Source organism: Ostrinia nubilalis, chromosome 9, assembly GCF_963855985.1.
Source record: "Ostrinia nubilalis chromosome 9, ilOstNubi1.1, whole genome shotgun sequence".
In the NCBI taxonomy this organism is placed as follows: Eukaryota; Metazoa; Arthropoda; class Insecta; order Lepidoptera; family Crambidae; genus Ostrinia; species Ostrinia nubilalis.
In genome coordinates, this window is record NC_087096.1 from 5,473,575 (window position 1) to 5,492,232 (window position 18,658).

At 37.1% G+C, this 18,658-nt stretch overlaps 1 protein-coding gene across 2 annotated transcripts; it reads right to left on the bottom strand.

The window, feature by feature from the left end:
• Positions 1–2,469: 2,469 nt before the first annotated feature.
• Positions 2,470–14,264, bottom strand: LOC135074941 (facilitated trehalose transporter Tret1-like). 2 transcript variants are annotated; one of them, XM_063969306.1, is made up of 9 exons: positions 14,161–14,264; positions 10,391–10,439; positions 10,140–10,237; positions 8,557–8,691; positions 8,118–8,201; positions 7,464–7,742; positions 6,801–6,921; positions 4,622–4,756; positions 2,470–4,323 (listed from the first exon to the last, which is right to left on the bottom strand). In XM_063969306.1, the coding sequence occupies exons 2-9, from the start codon at positions 10,434–10,436 to the stop codon at positions 3,749–3,751; spliced, it is 1,473 nt and encodes a 490-aa protein (XP_063825376.1). In that variant the 5' UTR covers positions 10,437–10,439; positions 14,161–14,264; the 3' UTR covers positions 2,470–3,748. The 2 variants fall into 2 exon arrangements, with proteins under 2 accessions (XP_063825376.1, XP_063825377.1); XM_063969307.1 differs by lacking the exon at positions 14,161–14,264 and adding an exon at positions 13,259–13,489.
• Between the last annotated feature and the right edge of the window lie 4,394 nt (positions 14,265–18,658).

Consider the following 18,658-nt stretch of genomic DNA (forward strand, 5'->3'; position numbering starts at 1 on the left):
TAAATATTATTTGTTATAACGACTATTTGGTATACTCTTTAATTGATATAATTTCTGATAGATATAACTTTTAGTATGTTCTTCTTTAGCTTGACTTATAAATGACGTTAGTGACAAAAACGAATCGCCGTAAAACCGACTCCCACGTAGTCTTGTCTGCCCTACCCCTAGAGTGTAATTAAGAAGCGCGTAGGCACGGAGGGGCGAGGCGGCCCGCGGGCTGAGGAGCAGGTGGCTGGAAGCGAGGCGCCGCGGCTGAGGCTGGCCGGCGAAGCCGGCCAGCAAGCCGAAGACGCGGTGTCGAGCGAAAGCCATCTGCGACGATTAGCACGCGAGGGACCGCCAGAGCCCCGCAGTGCCGGAGCCGTGACAGAAGTCTCAAGTTTTTAGTCAAATTTGCATGCCTGCTTGCTTGCTTGCTTGCTTGCCTGCTTGCATGCTGCATGCCTGCTTGCCTGCTTCCTTGTATGCTTGCCTGCTTGCTTGCTTGCTAGCCTGCTTGCTTGCTTGCTTGCGTGCCTGTTTGCTTGCCTGCTTGCTTGCTTGCTTGCCTGCTTGCTAGCTTGCTTGCTAGCTTGCTTGCCTGCTTCTTGCCTGCATGCTAGCTTGCTTGCTAGCTTGCTTGCTTGCTCGCTTGCTCGCTTGCTCGCTTGCTCGCTTGCTCGCTTGCTCGCTTGCTCGCTTGCTTGCTTGCTCGTTTGCTAGCTTGCTTGCTGCGTGCAATGCTTATTATAAGAATTGAACTTAATATGATTTAAGAAATTATTATTTTTATATGATTTAAGTTTTATAGGAAAAGAATTTTATCTCATTTGATTGTTAGACATTTTATTTTTATATGATTTGAATGTTATTTGTTTTAAATAGTATACATTGTAAGTTTTATAGAAAATATTCATTATATCAAACCATTTTATATCAGTTGTTAGTTATTTGTCTTAAAATTATTCGTTTTAAAATTATATTATTCGTTTATTATAGTAAATAATTATTATATTAAATGATTTTATATAATTTGATGTTATATCCTCTAAGTATTATATGATATGTAGTTATATCATACATTACACACCCTTGGGAGAGGCCTATGTTCAGCAGTGGACGCTCTATGGCTGAAATGATGATTCAACCCGGTCGAGTTAACTGCGCACCTGGCAGCCGTGACGTCACGTCGACGCTCTGGTACGGGACGGGGCAAAGGCGGGGAAGTGTGGGTAGTGTGGTTTTGCCATAATCCCCACGCTATCTTATTAAATTAGCTAAATAGTTCTTACTATGTAGGTAATCCCATTAATAAAAGACAAAAGGTTTCGATAAAAAATAGTTGAAGTTGTCAATAACCATAAAACACTTTTTATGAGGTAAACAAGTTTTAGTATAGGTGGTCTCCACATGTAGGATTAATGGGTCCAGATGCGTGATTCGAGTTCCCTAATCCATTCTTGCAAAACCGTGGACTTCTTTATTTGTTACTAGACTGGACAACCTGTTACTGTTAAAGTTGATTCACTGGTGGTTAGTTATATTATATTTTAAGTGTAAACCTTCATATCATGAAAAAAAACTCAGTGTAGGTAGGTACATAAATAATGAACTTTTTAATAAAGTTATAAAAGTTTGTGACAAAGGTTGTCGCAATAAAAAATGTTTTTATTACTATTTACCCGTTACATAGGTATATTTGCATTAACTACACTAAGTTGTATATTTTAATAATAATAATAATAAGCCCCGCAGGGCAGCTTTGTGGCGAGCTGTTGGTGAGTAGCGACACCACGGGGCCAGTTGTTAATCCGAGTGCTCCCGAGAGTCGGTCAAGACCTTCGTCTTCGGCTTGCCGAAGTGGAATCCGAGAGGGTCTGCAGGACTCTCACCTCTGGCTTGCCTTAACCGGCCGGCCAGAGTGGAGTCGCTAGAGCTATATGCTCCAGGGGTGGAAGTGTTAAAGGGCATAACGCCGCGAGTAACCTCGGAGAAAGCGCAGCACACCTCTCTACACCCCTGAGCTGGCAGACGCCAATGTTGCCCCTCAGTCCGGTCTATACGACCCATGACGCCAGGTGGGGCCCATTTAGTCGCTGGCTAGTCACCGCCTGCCATTTTTTCAGTCAGAGACTATGAACCAGGCAGGTGTCCCGTAGTCTCCATCCATAGCCCAGTAACCAGTCCCTCCATCCTTCATCCATAACCCTAGTCCATTCTCCAATAACTGCAATAGCACCTGTGCACAAGCTGGGGATGGTCTCTGGCTACATCCCATGATATAGTCAGAGACTAGATCCAGCATGTGCACCACTTTCACTTTTGTCGATTATTTTGCGCTTAAAACGGCCTCTACGTGTTGGATCTGTATCCCCACGCAAGCCTTATAAAGGACCGGGCCACTTTTGACCCGTGAGCTCCAAAGCGTACAAACATAATAATAATAATATATATAATAATAACAAAACATAAATAAAACTTTACTCATACAAACATTATACTTTATTTCTTCTTACAAGAGGTTTCTTAAATGCTAATTGTGATTGTAACAATCATTTCAACATAATATAAAATTCGGTAAACTTTAAATACGCACAATTGTGCGTATTTAAATCACAAACTTCGACATAGAGTCGGATAACTACCTAAGTACAAAAGTTGGAAAAACCTAATTAAGGTACCTACAGTCAGCGTCAAATAGTTTGTGAAACCCAAAGTAGCCAAAAAGTTCGCAATATGTCTTTTTACATTTGGAATAAGGTTGGGTTATCAACTTTTTGGCCACTTTGGGTCACCCAAATTGGGTGTCACTAACTATTTGATGCTGACTGTACAAGCCTCATGTCATGAATATGTGGACTCGTTGATAACACGGTCGAATAGTGCGAACTCGGATAAAACATAGAGTCCACAATTAACATAGATAATAATTTGCTTACAGCAGAATCCTATAATATATTGTGATAGCAAACGTACAAATAGTCAAAGAGATCAATGACATACACATAATTATACCTATTAGTAAAACTAGATCGAGCACAAATCAATCGAATCTATCTACCTACTTTATATAAAAGTTTAAAAATACCTTTGACAAGATTGATACACAAATCAAAAAGCCTTAACGTAATACTTATACTCACTATCAATATTGTCGGTGTCATACAAAAATAAAAAATAATGTCAAAGAGGATGAACCCTCGAGCTACTTTTCAACTGCGGTAGAATCTTCACAAGCAAAGAATATTTCACAAAATATGGAACAATTAATTTGGAGCAATAAATCACTGGCCTTAGTTTTCAGAAAACTTCTTTAGTTATAAAAAAATAACTCCGTAACTCCTTATTCTAAGATTTAAAGCTAATCGGACTTACATTTTATGTATCAGACATTTTATCACCTGAGTTTATAATCAATAATGTATGAAATTATATTTATAATAGTATTTTATATCCTAATTTACTTAAAATATAGGCAGTCTTACAATTTCCGCGAACCGTGTATTCATTAGCCTATACTCGTACTTGAAATTGTGACCAATATCTTAAAATTGTAAAACAGTGTTTTAATAAAAATAAATGCGAGTGAAGGACATCTTTGTATGTTAAGTACTAGTTATTTTATCTAGTATTAACTTGCAAAATCAAACCATTTTAAAACAATCTCCAGGAAGGTAATATTTGTCATGTTTACTTAAAACTTAATTAACTAAATGCAATTAATTTCTTATATGTAATTTATAGAAAGTTAAAAACCATAAACGAATTAAAGATTTGTCGAATCTTTTTTATTGAGCTCCTGTAATTCAGTATCTTTTTCATCCGCTTTAGCCACCTGGCTCGTCCTGCCGTCCCCACCGTCATACAAGTCACCTTGCAACAAAATCTGTATTTCTTCCAGACTCTTTCCTTTGGTTTCAGGCACACACAACAAGGAGAATACCGCCCCAGCTATGGCCACCCCGGAGTATATCCAAAATACCCCACAAAGGCCCGTCCAGTCTTTCAAATCTTGGAAGAACTTGGCCACGATGAAGCCCAGAACGCCACCGTATATACTCAGAGCACTCAAAGCTACAGCCTTGATATTTATAGGAAATATTTCAGCCGGAATGACAAAAATTATAGACCCAAACCCAATTGTAGAGACGATGCTGGAACCGAAAATTCCAATCAATGGTATTATGACGTATGGGGTTAGTGATGCTTGGTCGATTTGGAGGACTTCCTGGCAGAAGAAGTAGGCCCCGGCGATGATGTGGCATATAGCTGTGCCCAAGAAGGAATAGATGAGCAGAGGTCGGCGGCCTACCCGATCGGCAAGGATCGATGACATTATACCTAAAAAATAAAAATTGCGTATGTACTCTCACTTAAAATTAAGCCGGGTTCAGATGAGTGTAATGTGTAATGTAAGATTACGTGTAATGTAACACGAATTCTACGTGTGGACGGCACTAGGAGCATTACATGTAAAGTGCTGCTCATACTATTGCCATTACATTACACGGTGGATTACATTGCGTTACACTTGTCTGGATCCGGCTTTAAAAAAAACTCGTCAAAATCCCCGGATCGGAAATCACAAAGCTAGGCTACAGTTGGTTTCGTCATAATTTTCAGTAATTAGGAATCTCACCTATAACAAATCTGACTGCGCCAAATATGATGAAAATCGTTGCCAGGTTGATATCAGATTTCGTATCTTGCATTATCCTTCCCAAGTAGTGCTGCACTGTCACCACCCCCACCATAATTTGTGCCAACTTCAGTCCTGGAAATATAACAAATCAAAATATACTTATATGTATGTGAAGAAACCATAAACATTTCAAAAATGTGAATTGGAGTTCGTTCGTTTCAGCCAAATGACGTCCACTGTTGGACAAAGGCCTCCCCCAAGGTTTTCCACAATGAACGGTCCTGCGCTGCCCGCATCCAGGCTCTTCCCGCGACCTTAACCAGATCGTCGGTCCACCTAGTAGGAGGCCTGCCCACGCTACGTCTTCCAGCCCGTGGTCGCCACTCGAGAACTTTCCTGCCCCAACGGCCATCGTCTCTACGAGCTATGTGCCCCGCCCACTGCCACTTGATTTTAGCAATTCTGCGAGCTATGTCGGTTACTTTGGTTCTCCTGCGGATCTCCTCATTTCTGATTCGATCACGCAGGGAAACTCCGAGCATAGCCCGCTCCATCGCCCTTTGGGTGACCTTGAGCCTTCTTATGAGGCCCATAGGAAGTGGAGTAGCCCTTTCGAATTTACAAGTATTATCACAGAATAATAATAATAAGTACTGTATTATTCAAACCTAGTGTCCGACCGAATGTTCGGTTTCGGTTTCGTTTTCGGTTGAGTTTCGGTAAAAACACGAGTTTCGGCTTAGTTTCGTTTTCGGCGGCAAACTTGCCGAAACTACGACCGAAACCGAATGTGCATTCGAGAGTTTCTGCGCTGTTATCGGTCATGTTCGGCGCGTTGAATGAGTAAATGAATCCGATCAGAGCCAATGTCGTGATTCGCTCCCTTGTTTGTTTGCTGATAGTTTTGTTTTGTTGTGGTGGCGAGTTTTGGAGTGATTTATTTTGAATTAGGTAAGTTTTATATTGTTTTATGTCGTTATAACATAAGAGCGGGTAGTAAACATAAAATAAATCAAGTTTAATCTAACCTATAAATTTTTTTTTGGTTCGAAAATGCTATACGTAAACAAACATTAGTTAGGTAGTAATGACTATATAGTGCAGCGGTTCCCGAATGGTGGTCCGCGGAACCCTGGGGTTCCGTGGAAAGGCCGCAAGGGTTCCGTAAAAAATATTCCCACGTTTCGTGACCGACGTTGTTCGCTCACACCGACTTGTTTACGCACAAGAGAGGGGCAGGGCGTGCGGGCGGAGTAGTACGGGGGTTCCGCTAGGAAAAGTATAATCAATTATGTATGTGCATGTAATTTGGTGCCAAATAAACATTTTTTCTTTCTTTTCTTTCTTTCTTTCAATTAGAGTTCCTTGGCAAAAAAAATTGGGAAACCCTGCTATAGTGCATTTCATGGTGATAATATTATGGATTCAGAGTTTCAAAGTTCATTTTAGAATTAATCACCAAGGTATCCAAGTGGCAAGTACAGTAGATACTAACTTACGTACGAGTACTACCAATTTTGTTTTGAGAAACTATTAAGGTCAGACCGTGGGACGGGTTATGTAGATGTCCCGAATATTGCGAGTAATTAAAAAAAATCTAGACTGTAAATCCTTTTTTTTTTCTTTTTTAGAGTAAAAAGGCGCTTTATAAGTTCAATTTTAATGCCATTTAAAGAGAAAACAATAAAGACTGACTGATTATAATAACGTTTTCTTTATTTTTCCCTCAAAATTATGAGCCTTGTAAGGAAGTTTCGGTTTCGGTTTCGGTTTCGGCCGAAATAGACACTGTTGCCGAAATTCGTTTTCGGTTTCGGTTTCGGTCGTAAAACTAGTTTCGGTCGGACACTATTCAAACCACTTGAGATTCGTTTCTCACGGATTAAAAAAATAAGCAAAAGCAATGTTGGGCAAATACCATTGATTTGACAGGAATTTATTAAACTGAATGCATCATGCATTTATAACAAGATAAATCCTATTGTTGCGGTATTTATTAATCAAGGTCTTCTAGGTATAGGTGATAGTATTGAATGCTACTGACAACGCCACTCTTGTAGCGGAGTTTTGGGCTGACACTGTATAGGATAGGTCTATTGTTGACATGACAAGAAGAAAAAGAAGAAGGTATAGTAGCCTGAACCAAAATTAACATTAGATAAGATAGTTAATTTACCTGTAGAAATAATAATTGCTCTTCGATACTGCTTTCCTGTAAAAAGCTCTTTGACGGAGCTGTCTCGGCGCATCTCGTTGGCCACGGACGACTGCAGTGCTGAGAGCTCATCCTCCATCTCCTGCAAAATTGAGACACCACTTTCTTGTTATGTAGTTAGCTCCTCAACATCTATAGTATTTGCTTTAATATTAACATTTACTCTAAATTCATTGTACGAATAGATTATTCTGTATCTGTCATAATTTCATAGGGGACAGTGATAGTGATATAACACCTTGACATTGTCCAATAAGTGGGAACATCTAATTTTAGAACCCTCGCGTAGATTACATACATATATAGGGTGTTAGGTAAATGGGTATATGGTGTTAGGTAATGGGAAAATAAATTTTATAAAATCCGATTTGTATGAAAATTAAAATAATTAAAATGAAGATATCAATTTTCTGACTTCACCATACCATTTATATGACCATTTTAACATGGGCTAGTGTCGGCTCATATACCCATTTACCTAACACCCTGTATAGTACATATTGGTACTCCATTTGCCAAAGTAAATTAAATGCTTTTATTTACTACATACGAGACAATTACTGTAAGATTTGTCGGTGCTCTTTAAAGTCCGATACAAGTGCATATTTTAATAGATAACAATACCTTTTTATCTTTGTAACTCCTCAACTTCGTCAGAGTCTTTCCCGCGTCGTGCACGCGCCCTTCCTTGAGGTAGTAGTACGGAGATTCTGGGATCCACCAGCAAGCCACGAAGTAGCACACCGGTAGCACTATCAAAGAACTGTTCAGAGCCTGGTAGGACAGGAACGGTCCCACTGATATCGCCAGAAGAGTGCCCAAGTTGAACATGAAGCGAGTGCCCACGGAGAGGGTGCCGCGGAGGTCTTTGTCGGCTATCTCGGCCAAGTACATTGATACTACCTGCAAATGAATACGGTACTTGTAATTTTTATTTCAGATCATGCTTCAAACTGATCTATTGTCGATTTATTTGGGCCCGACCACATTCAACCACGTCAAAATCTGGGGGCCGGCCACACCAATGCTCTTGTAACAAAACGGCCAAGCCAATAATTGAATAAGGTGTTTAGATTGTAAACTTAGAGCGTGTAGAGTTAGAAGCTTGGCTTAAGAAGGCATAATTATGCCAATATTTTACATGAAAATGTTTTTGTGGAATACCCACTTGCAAACTAAAAAAAAAACTTTCTGTGACAGATTGAAATTCACGCGGGTTAATCCACGGGCAAAGGCTAGTATTATATTATAATACGGGATATATGGGATAATACTTACGGTTCCGATCATTCCCGTGCTTGCACCCCATAAAAATCTGGTGATGTACAGGAGCCATGCCGTCTTGGCAAAGAGGAGTACAATCTGCAACCATTCATTCAATATTTTGTGATTTCCAGTCACTGGTTTAGTACAGAAACGTATGCATTGTATTTTTATCGCTGTTCAATATTAAAGATAACGTTGGTCTGTGATTATTTGTGAATTGGTGTCACTGGTATGTTTATACTCGTATCATATTACAGCGTTTTGTTAATTTAGGTACTTATCAACACTTTATCTATTGATTTAAATAATTAGATAAGTACATATTACTAAGAAAATCTCGGTATTAAGAAGACTTTAAACTCATTTATATGTATAAACGGGTTGCACAAAAATGGCTCTCTCCCTATATACCTATCGATGCTAGAATTATTATGATGGTAATATAACTTACAGTTCCCAGAGCCATGGGGTATGCACTCACGAGAATGGTGGCCTTCCTCCCGAATTTGTCCGAGATGAACCGGGTGGCGAAGCTCCCGGCTATAAACCCGGGCGAGTTCATCGCTAACATCCATGATGCTCCTTGCTGGAAGAAGTAACGTGTTGTTTAGCAAAAATAGTCTCTATGAGTATGAAAAAGCTTGAGTGACATCCAATGCTGAGTTGCACCAGCTAAATTTGACCGTAACTTTAACGATAACCGGTGTTTTTTGTATGGAGTTTGACAGATTTTTGACGTTAGTCAAAGTAAGATGGTGCAACCCAGCCTAAGTAAAAGTTTGTACCAACGTTGGACGGGTAATTACGTTAAGCCTCTACATTTTGTCTGTTATACCAGTCGTGTCCCGTCGGAGCCAGTATGAAGATGTCCAACGTTGGTGCTAATACTATTTTCTAGATACACGTGTTGGACATTGGCGTTGGAACCAACGGGTAGAGCCAGCAAGATGACAGTTTCAACTTGAACATTTTTGAATCTAAGCACATCGTTAGTAGTTTTGCCCGTTATAAATTGCCTACCAACCAACAAACATCGCACCGCAGGTGGTAGTGGTGTATATTCAATTCAATTATTTATTGCTATTCCACACGTTGACATAATACTTATGAGACGCGAGAAGCGAATGCCAAAGTACCACAAAAGAGGTCTTTCTATGTTCTTAGTAAAGAACATTACGATACGAGTGATGTCCGTTCTTTATCCTTCTCTTACTTTACCGCGTGTTAGTCAAGTGTCCTACCCACTATTACTAATCCACTTGTTAACACATTAACCACTCCACGTACATAATACCATCAATCCTTTAACTGCCCAACATTTAGACATGTCCATTTACGATTCATGAGGCCATAATCCATTTAACCTTGTTTTTTACGTCAAAATTGAGGATTACTAAGTCCTCAGGTAAATGAACTGATAAAGCTAAATAGGTACATTAATGTGGTACAAATTCATGATAGGTTATATGGCAAGATTTGTAGTTTATACTATCCATCAAGATATTACTATCTTTGACTAAGATAACAAATCTATTTTATTGTTCGAGTATGACTGAGACAAGTAGGTAAGTAGGTACACTATCTATATTAATAACTAGCTTTCCGCCCGCGGCTTCGCCCGCGTGGAATTTTGTCTGTCACAGAAAAACAATATCGCGCGCGTATTTTCTCACCGTTTAGATCTGCCCGACTACGACAAACATTTTAAAACCAAAATCAGCTCAATCTGCCCAGCCGTTCTCGAGTTTTAATCAGACTAACGAACATCAATTCATTTTTATTTATATAGATAGATAGATTATAAATGCGAAAGTAACTCTGTCTGTCTGTCTTAGTTTCACGCCTAAACCACTTCACCGATTTTGATTAAATTTGGCATAGAGATAGTTTTGAGTCCCGGGAAAGGACAAAGGATAGTTTTTATCCCGGTTTTGAAACAGGGATGCGCGCGATAAAGTTTTTCTGTGACAGACAAAATTCAACGCGGGCGAAGCCGCGGGCGGAAAGCTAGTTTAAAATAAGTCTATAACTTACATCAGTTATTTCTACACCCGTCTCATTGGCATGGAACTTCGGTAGAACAGGCGTGGGCCAGGCTGACGACACTCCAAGAGTTAGGGACGCCAAGGACACTGAAATGAAATAAATCTTCTTGAATTTTGACTAATATCAGAAGCTTAAAATACATGGAACCCTCTAAGTGACAGCCAAGCTGTAAGTCTAGGCTTCACAGGAGTACCAGGAGAAAGAAAGAGAGGCATAATATTGTGTAATTAGAAACTCACCTGAGGCTGCCACCAGATATTGTACTATTCTGCTACGGTGCTCCATTTTCTGAAATGAAATATGAATTCGTGAAATCAAAAATCCATAATGATAAACAAAATTATCTCTATTTTCCTAGCTAGCAACTTGCAACTAGGTATACTTATTGTGTGTGTTAGAAAGTGTTTGCAAATAAACGTTTTATCTATCTATCAACTTTTCTCTCTCCAGTCTATTCTGTTTTTGCCAAAACTCCAATCTACTCAGGAGATCTCACCAATAAGTTTAGTACAATAGTACGTGACCGACCAGCCAATTTGCTTATCATTTCCTTGTTTGACCATGGCTAAAAGATGTCAATAGGTGCAACTATGTAAAGAACTCGTTAACCAAGACTAACTTTACGATTAAGTAAATAATAACACACCTGCCTTAAAATAAATTGGAATTTGACGAAACTGACAAAGAATAACAGCAAAGAAAATAATAAATTAAACACATTACCACTCCTTTGCGTCGCACAGTCGGGTAAAAAGAATAGAGCCTTATGTACCCACTTAATTTCTATTATTATAGCCCGCTACGGCATCTCTACATACATAAGGAACTAAGGTAAGGCTATTAAACGAAACGAGTATACTACTATCCGTTCGCGATAAGTTTGCCGCTGGCGATATGACGTCACTCGAAGAAAAGCGTCTATAACTTTAACAAACTAATTTAAAATATTTTTTATTTATTATTATAGATAAAAATTGTGTATTTGCGTAAAATAAGACACATTAATTGTGTCCAATCACTAACTAATTGCGTTTAATCGCGGTTGGGGCAGGGGACGCGCATTCCACGGACCGGCAAACTTAGCGCGAACGGGTAGTAAGTAGATTTTCTAATTTAAGCCTTAATTACAAGCTGCTTTTGGCTATGGTTTACTAAACTAAAATTTTAGCTTCACTCTATTCATGAAAACTGCAGGAAAATCCGTAAAAGAGCTTATCACGAAGTGATAGACAGATGCGGGAAGTTTTTTATTATGTAGTGACAATGATAATGCTTAAAAACAAATAATGATGAACTAACATTCTGTTGGGTGCAACATGAAGGAGACCAACTCAAATTGGTATTTCGTTATTCTTATCACACAGTTTCGGCATTGTTTAGGCTACGCCCAAACATTAAAATGAATGAGTCGTTAAATAAGCCCTTTTTGTTACCCAGACATTGCCTCAGCATAATAACGGCTTTATGCTGTTGATACGGCTTAAATTCTACTTAACTACCGCCACTGAAATGTCACAAAGGTAGGTAGGTTGATGATACCTAAACTATTGCGCTTTAGAGCATTAATTAGTGTAAAGAATAGGAGTGAATAGGATGTCGATCCCATTATAGATTTACCAGTGATGACCAAGAGGTCCACCGTGGTCTACCGGTCGACCGCGAAGACGATTTTGGTAGCCCGCGAGAGTTTAATAAACTGAACAGAATGATTGAAAATGAACAATGCTTTATTTCACTCTTCTAATCTGTACCTTGCAGTCGACCGCAAGAAATATTTTCGAGCTTAAGTAGACCTCACAAGTCAAAAGTTTGGCCACCCCTGGATTATACAAACGACAGCACCAAGCTTAACATTTTATGAAATAAACAATAATAATCCTAGTCTAATGTGAACTCTTCGAACCCTTATCGTCCGGTGTCCGGCAATTGGTTACTCATGAAAAATATCGTTTGCGTGAAGTTAAATTTTTAACGATTTTATGTGAATGAACATTTACCATTTACGAAATTCCACGCAGATCACGCAAAAACGTCTTCATATGGAATTAAAAAATTGATTAATGTCATTTATTATAGACCAATCCCATGTTAAAGTATTATTTACATTTAGTATGTAAGTAGGTACTACTACTGTCTAGGACTAACTAAAGCCTTTTTCCTGTGATGCGGAAATCCGCATCGCCGTGTGCGGATCTGGGGTTTATTCCCGTAGTCCACACCAGGCTAGTCCCCACGACTTATTCCCAAAGGTCCACAGTTCTACTGTTTAGCTCATACTTTGATTCCCAACGGGTCCACGACAGCAAAAATAAAAAAGCATTGTCTATTAACATTTTAAGATTTCATAGACCCGGTAGGAAATAAGAACTATAGAGTCGGACCTTTGGGAATAACCCGTCCCCACTGATGGGAATTTAATTATTTAATTTGTTTCCACTTTTGGGGACAACGGGAATAAACCCGGATTTGGTCCGCATGCATGCCGAAAACCGCATTACAGGAAAAAGGCACGGTTAAATCCTGCAGAGGGCCAAATGCATTTATTTGTCAGATTCATGAATGTAGTGTTTTATTATCCATAAATAAATAAATAATGTTTAATACGTAATCTATTTAATTATGTTTATTAGTGTTTATCCGTTATCTAGTCGCCCTACTTAGGTTGTAAGAACGGGGGCCTCATTTGTGTTAGCTTTGTATATAAAAGAAAATTGTTTTAAAATAGGTAACTTCAAATTGCGTAGGTAATTTTCTACTAAGTGATAAGTAGTTAGGTAATTATTCTGATACCAACTTTTTATAGGTACTTAAACATCAAACAAAATTTCAAAATAAAGCAGTAGGTAAATAATAAAACGAAAATTTCAAGAACACGACATTAGAACGGACGCAGGAATTTATTTACTTTAGTTTACACGTATGTAGGTACCTACATTGTTTACATTTTAGGTTGCCTACTCTACGACTGAAATCGTGAAAAACGTTGAATTTGTTTTTAACAGAAACTGCATTTGCTAACAATAACCCCTTATCATTAACATGCATTATTTCTTTACTAAGAATAAATTATTAGTACTTATTATTCCAATTATACCAAGATTACTCACCAATAACTCTCGCTCTACTCTTTACCCATAAACACAAACAAACCGATTCAAGAATAATAAAAATAATGAACAGGTCGCGTAATATTTGGTTAAAAAACTGATAGGTTCATTCAAACTAAAGGGACATCACGATTTGTTAAAACAAAACATTGTCGCAACCACAGATATGGAGTCGCAACCGAACGCAAAACGTGTCGAAGTCCCAACGCGTTGCGCGAAACTGACAGAACGATTTTTCGTCTCGTCTCTCGTGTGCCCGACTGAGTGGGTATATTCATTCATACCTAAGTAGCTAGGCATCTAGTGTATGTAGGTACCTAAGTGCACTACGTTGGCCTGTGTTCACAGATTAAGTAGAGATTGTGTGTTTCAATAACTCGCTCGCTACGCATTGACAGCAATTCTTACAGTTAACATTGTAATTAATTAGCTATCTTAACTTTGTTGCATATTTAATTTAATGTTGCAATCAATGTAGGCTTTTTAATCAATAAACAAAATATAAAAATATATTTAAGTAAGTACCTTCTTAGTAGAGTAGGAGAGAGTGTAGCCCTGTGTAGCGCTAGCGACTATTTACATAGTTAAATAAATACTAACTACTAACTAAGTAAGTATGTAATGTTACATTGGACGTTTAAAATAAATAGATTGTAACATACGTTCCCTTCATGGGGACACTCGGCTCCTATTTACCCTAAAAATAGAGATTCATGGTTCCCAAGTTGGGAACTAGAGTCACTAACACTCACAGCACAATCTCACTCACCCTCACGCATAAAGTTTCTTGTGAATAACTTAAATGTCCAGCAGTGGACGTCTTTCGGCTGAAACGAACGAACGAACGAACCCAAATAAAACAAAAATTATGGAAATTAATAATTCAACTTAGGTACACTTACGATCTCATACAGTCTCTGATTCTGCGTTTTTCGTGGCGAACTAATTAAACTAGATTGTACCCCATAATCCGCTACTACCTGTTTAAATAGAACCCTTAGATGATTTTTCCTTTGGGGATTCCGAAGCATATTATTATCGACTCTATGTACAGAGTCCAATAATCTAATCGGTTTGGCAAAATAATCTGTATTTATCAGCAAATAGCAAAAACCGAGGTGATACCAAGGTAATCTTAAAATATATTTTATTAGAACTAAATAAAAAATCCTGTACAGTACGGACTTATCTCTGGGTGCTAGCACTTCAGGGATACTATGCAAGAAGTTTGGTTTCATAAACACCTCTAAGTATTTAAAGGTTCTTCTAATATAGGTAATTAAGAAATTCCATGAAAAATACACGCAGTCAGTAAACTACTTTTACAGTTAACAATACAATACGCGACGACGACGACTTACTGGAAATTACACATTACTATGTGTTGTTAGAAGAAATTGGGATTAGTAGATGGCCTCACAGTTCCCGTTGTAGCCGGTTCGAAACTAGATTTTTATTTAGTTTGAGAGATACATTAAAAGAAAATGAACGCAAATGTTTTATTTAAAGCTATTGCGCCTTGTAAAAGGCAAACTTAATGCCATATGGAATTCTCAGCAGAATACAGTCAACTTTATTTGATTTTGTTACATAATAATCACTGTCCTTTTCTTAAAGCATCGAGTGGTGTAGATATGTAAACTAATTAGGTATGTAAGTAGGTAATTTCCGTACCGCGCGGGAATAACTTGACATCTCGACCTGCACTTTTTTTTTTTTATTAGCTTAAACGTTTCCTCTACCTTATACCCTTCTGGTATAAAAAACTCAACTCGAAATACCCAAAAATACTTGAAATACAGCTCTTGTTCATAAGTAAATATCTCCAATTTAGGCAATAAATATTTGACATAACGATATATCCAATTAATATTATTCGTACAAACATTTATATTTCGATTTATCAATGTATGTCAGAACATGTATTTGTTAATATCTCGACTTATACATTTATGGATTTTCGTTTTTAATTTGACAAAAACAGTTATCAAGTTATGATCCCCTCTGAGTACTAAACATATCCATGATATGTGCAGTTGTCTAGTTATACACACTGTCAAGAGTTTGGATATTTGGAGTTATCCAGCTATTACATTCGTATAATCATATTTTTATATGTGTCATTAGCAGTTTTTAAAATATAACATTGTCAGGATTTCGAGAGTCTTTAAATATTTTTTACTTAGCAACCCCTGAAAATATTTTTTTAATATATTTAAGAGTTAATTATTACTTTTACCTACTATTTTCAATAGTTTAAAACTAAATTAACGTTTAAATAGCAAGTTGAAAGTAGAAGGATAAGTTTAGTCAATAGGTAGGTACTATCTACTAATGTTTTTTCATAACAGACTAAGATTTCGTTTGACAACCGAATATAATAAGTGAAAAATCTAATAATAAACTTTTAGGTCAACTTTAAGTTCCGGATATTTTTTATAGTCTATTGACTTCAATGACATTAATTAAGAATAATGATGAGGTAAGTAGGGTCGATACGCCAGATCTCGTCCATTTAGTGAGTTGGTAGATTTGAGGAATAAAAATAATATACAATTTTTCGTAATCATTTTGAACGAAAAATTGTTGTCATTATGCTGCCTTTAGTTTTTATAAGTATAGTATTAAACTTGCTCTAAACCATTAGAAGTTTTAATATCTTTGTAATATTAATATAATATAGAAAAAATGCATTCAAAATCACTAATAATTAATAACAGCATGGAAATAAAAAAAATATAGATAAAATCTTACTAATTGGTATTCAAAATATTTAGGTATCACACTTAATAATTATAAACATACATTTATATTTTAGTTTATTTCATTTTTTTAAATTTCATTAGTATGGCTCAATTTGCAATATGGTCTCCTCTCTAGGCACAGTTTGCTTTTTAATATTATTTACAACGTCTGTATTTAAAAAATTGTCGTGATAATGTGGACGCAAATTGGCTATCACAAAGGGTAAGCTACATTTGGAGCGTGTTTAGCGTCCAGGAAAAGGCCTAAGTACTGAAAAAAATCTTTGTGTTCGATAAGTCATGTAAATAACGTTTTAAATAATATACAACATGCATTGTTTTGTATATTTTAATATCTTAGACCCAGTTAGACCAGACCGCGATCACTTCTGACGCAAAGTGGAAATTTCATTGTAGTAAATTCGCATCCACCTTATTTTAAGTGTCATTTAATAAAGTACAATCACCGATATCATTATCCGTATTGTATGGTTCATGGTTAAGGCTTAGAGACTGCGGTAAATCCCAAACTAGACCTAAATATATTAAAAACTTACCTTGAAACGCGCACCTGCTCACGTGGGATTTATTTTTGGCAAAAACGGTAGCATGATATAAGATTTTTTTATTTTTTTTAACCTGTCATACATTCAGGGAATCATAGCAATAGCTTACGTTCTAGAGTGATCCATCATTTGGACGTGAACTGGACGGTGGACGCGAAAGGGCGTGTCGACCTTACGCAAAAATATATCCAGTTAATTTTAATTATTTTAAGCTTAATGGTAAGCCTAAAATAATTAAAATTAATTGTGCTTGTTATGAAGCATGGCTTTTGTTCTTTTATTTGTCTTTTTTTTAATTTTAAGTAAACGTACAATTATCTGATCAAAAGCAATCATAATCTGCGATTATATTTGATTTTTCTAATAAATTTGTTACTATTTCATTGCAAAAGTGATAAAAATATGTTCTATTTTTATGTTTTGTTTTTTTACTTAAACTTCATTCAAAATAATTAACTTAAATCCAATTTTTACACCTTAAATGTTTGTTTTTCTTTGGTGAATAACTTGACAAGTCGTCGGTACACAACTTGACAAGTCTTTTTTTTAATAGATTAAGAAGATAATTTAATCAAATTCTTACGCCAATCGAAAGATACGCATCAAATTAGCTTATTTCAATCATAAAAATATCAATTATCATTAATTCCGATTTACCAGAGAACTCTAAACTTTAAAATCGCTCCCCTGAAAAGTACGCAAAAATGACATATCAAGTTATTCCCGCGCGGTACGGATTTTATAACAGGGTGTTAGGTAAATGGGTATATGAGCCGACACTAGCCCATGTTCACATGGGCCAGTGTCGGCTCAAATGAAGTCAGAAAATTGATATCATCATTTTAATTATTTTAATTTTCATACAAATCGGATTTTATAAAATTTATTTTGTATGAAAACTAAAAAATAAATAAATCATGATATCAAATTTCTGACTTCACCATACCATTTATATGCCCATGTTAACATGGGTTAGTGTTGGCTCATATACCCATTTACCTAACACCCTGTATACGTATCTACATAAATCAACTAACTTCTTAGAAAATTGCATATTCTTGTAAACGTTGTACGAGTAAACTGACAATAATAAACACTGTGATATTTTAAGCGATGTTTTCATGAAGATACCTACCCTACCATACATCGTTATCATCATGCCCTTTGGCCATAATTATCATGGTCATTTTAGGGGAACTCCATCATTCGGTTTTAATAAGGGCCCTTTATAAAATATGTTGTCGTTTGCCTCCTATCACATAAAAAAAAAAAAAAAAATGTCCCCCTTTTAAAAAGTACCTACCTACATATCGTAAGCCAATTCCATTCGCAGTAAAATACCTACTTAAGTGGGGGAAGTTTTTTATACTCATGCACTTATCTGAGCATGCAAGTCAGGTCCACATACCTACCTACATGGCAACTAGAAGACGCCTGCCTTGACCACCTTTGCGTTATGTAAACATAGTACAATCAATGAAAACGCAAGTGACAATCGTTTAAATCCAGTGGGCGGCGCGCGGCGTTTAACATGGGTTGGCAATTTGGCACCGGGGCGATTCTCAAAAAAATAAAAATTAATACTCTACTACAAGTAAGTTTTATTAGGTGAGTAATGGATACGGGCACATTTAATGAAAAAATACTCTACCTACTCCTCTAAACCCTACAAAAGTAGGTAGAGCATGTGCATTCGAAGATCGAGTAGGACATTTTTGTCACTGCCCATTTCCTTACCGTTCAGAAAAACAGAAAGCTATGCGAGTAATGGTAGGTAGGTACTACCCGTTTGCGCTAAGTTTGCCGGTCCGTGGAATGCGCGTCCCCTCCCCCAACCACGATTAAACACAATTAGTTAGTGATTAAACGCAATTAATGTGTCTTTACACAATTTTTATCAATAATAATAATTTAAATATAGTTTCATAAAGTTATAGACGCTTCCCTTCGAGTGACGTCATATCGCCAGCGGCAAACTTAAAGCGAACGGATAGTAGGTACTTCCTCTAATAAAAAAATAAGGAAGTGCCTCCGCTGCCGGCGCCGGTTCCCAAAAATATCGCCATTTTATTTTTTGCATGCACGCTTGA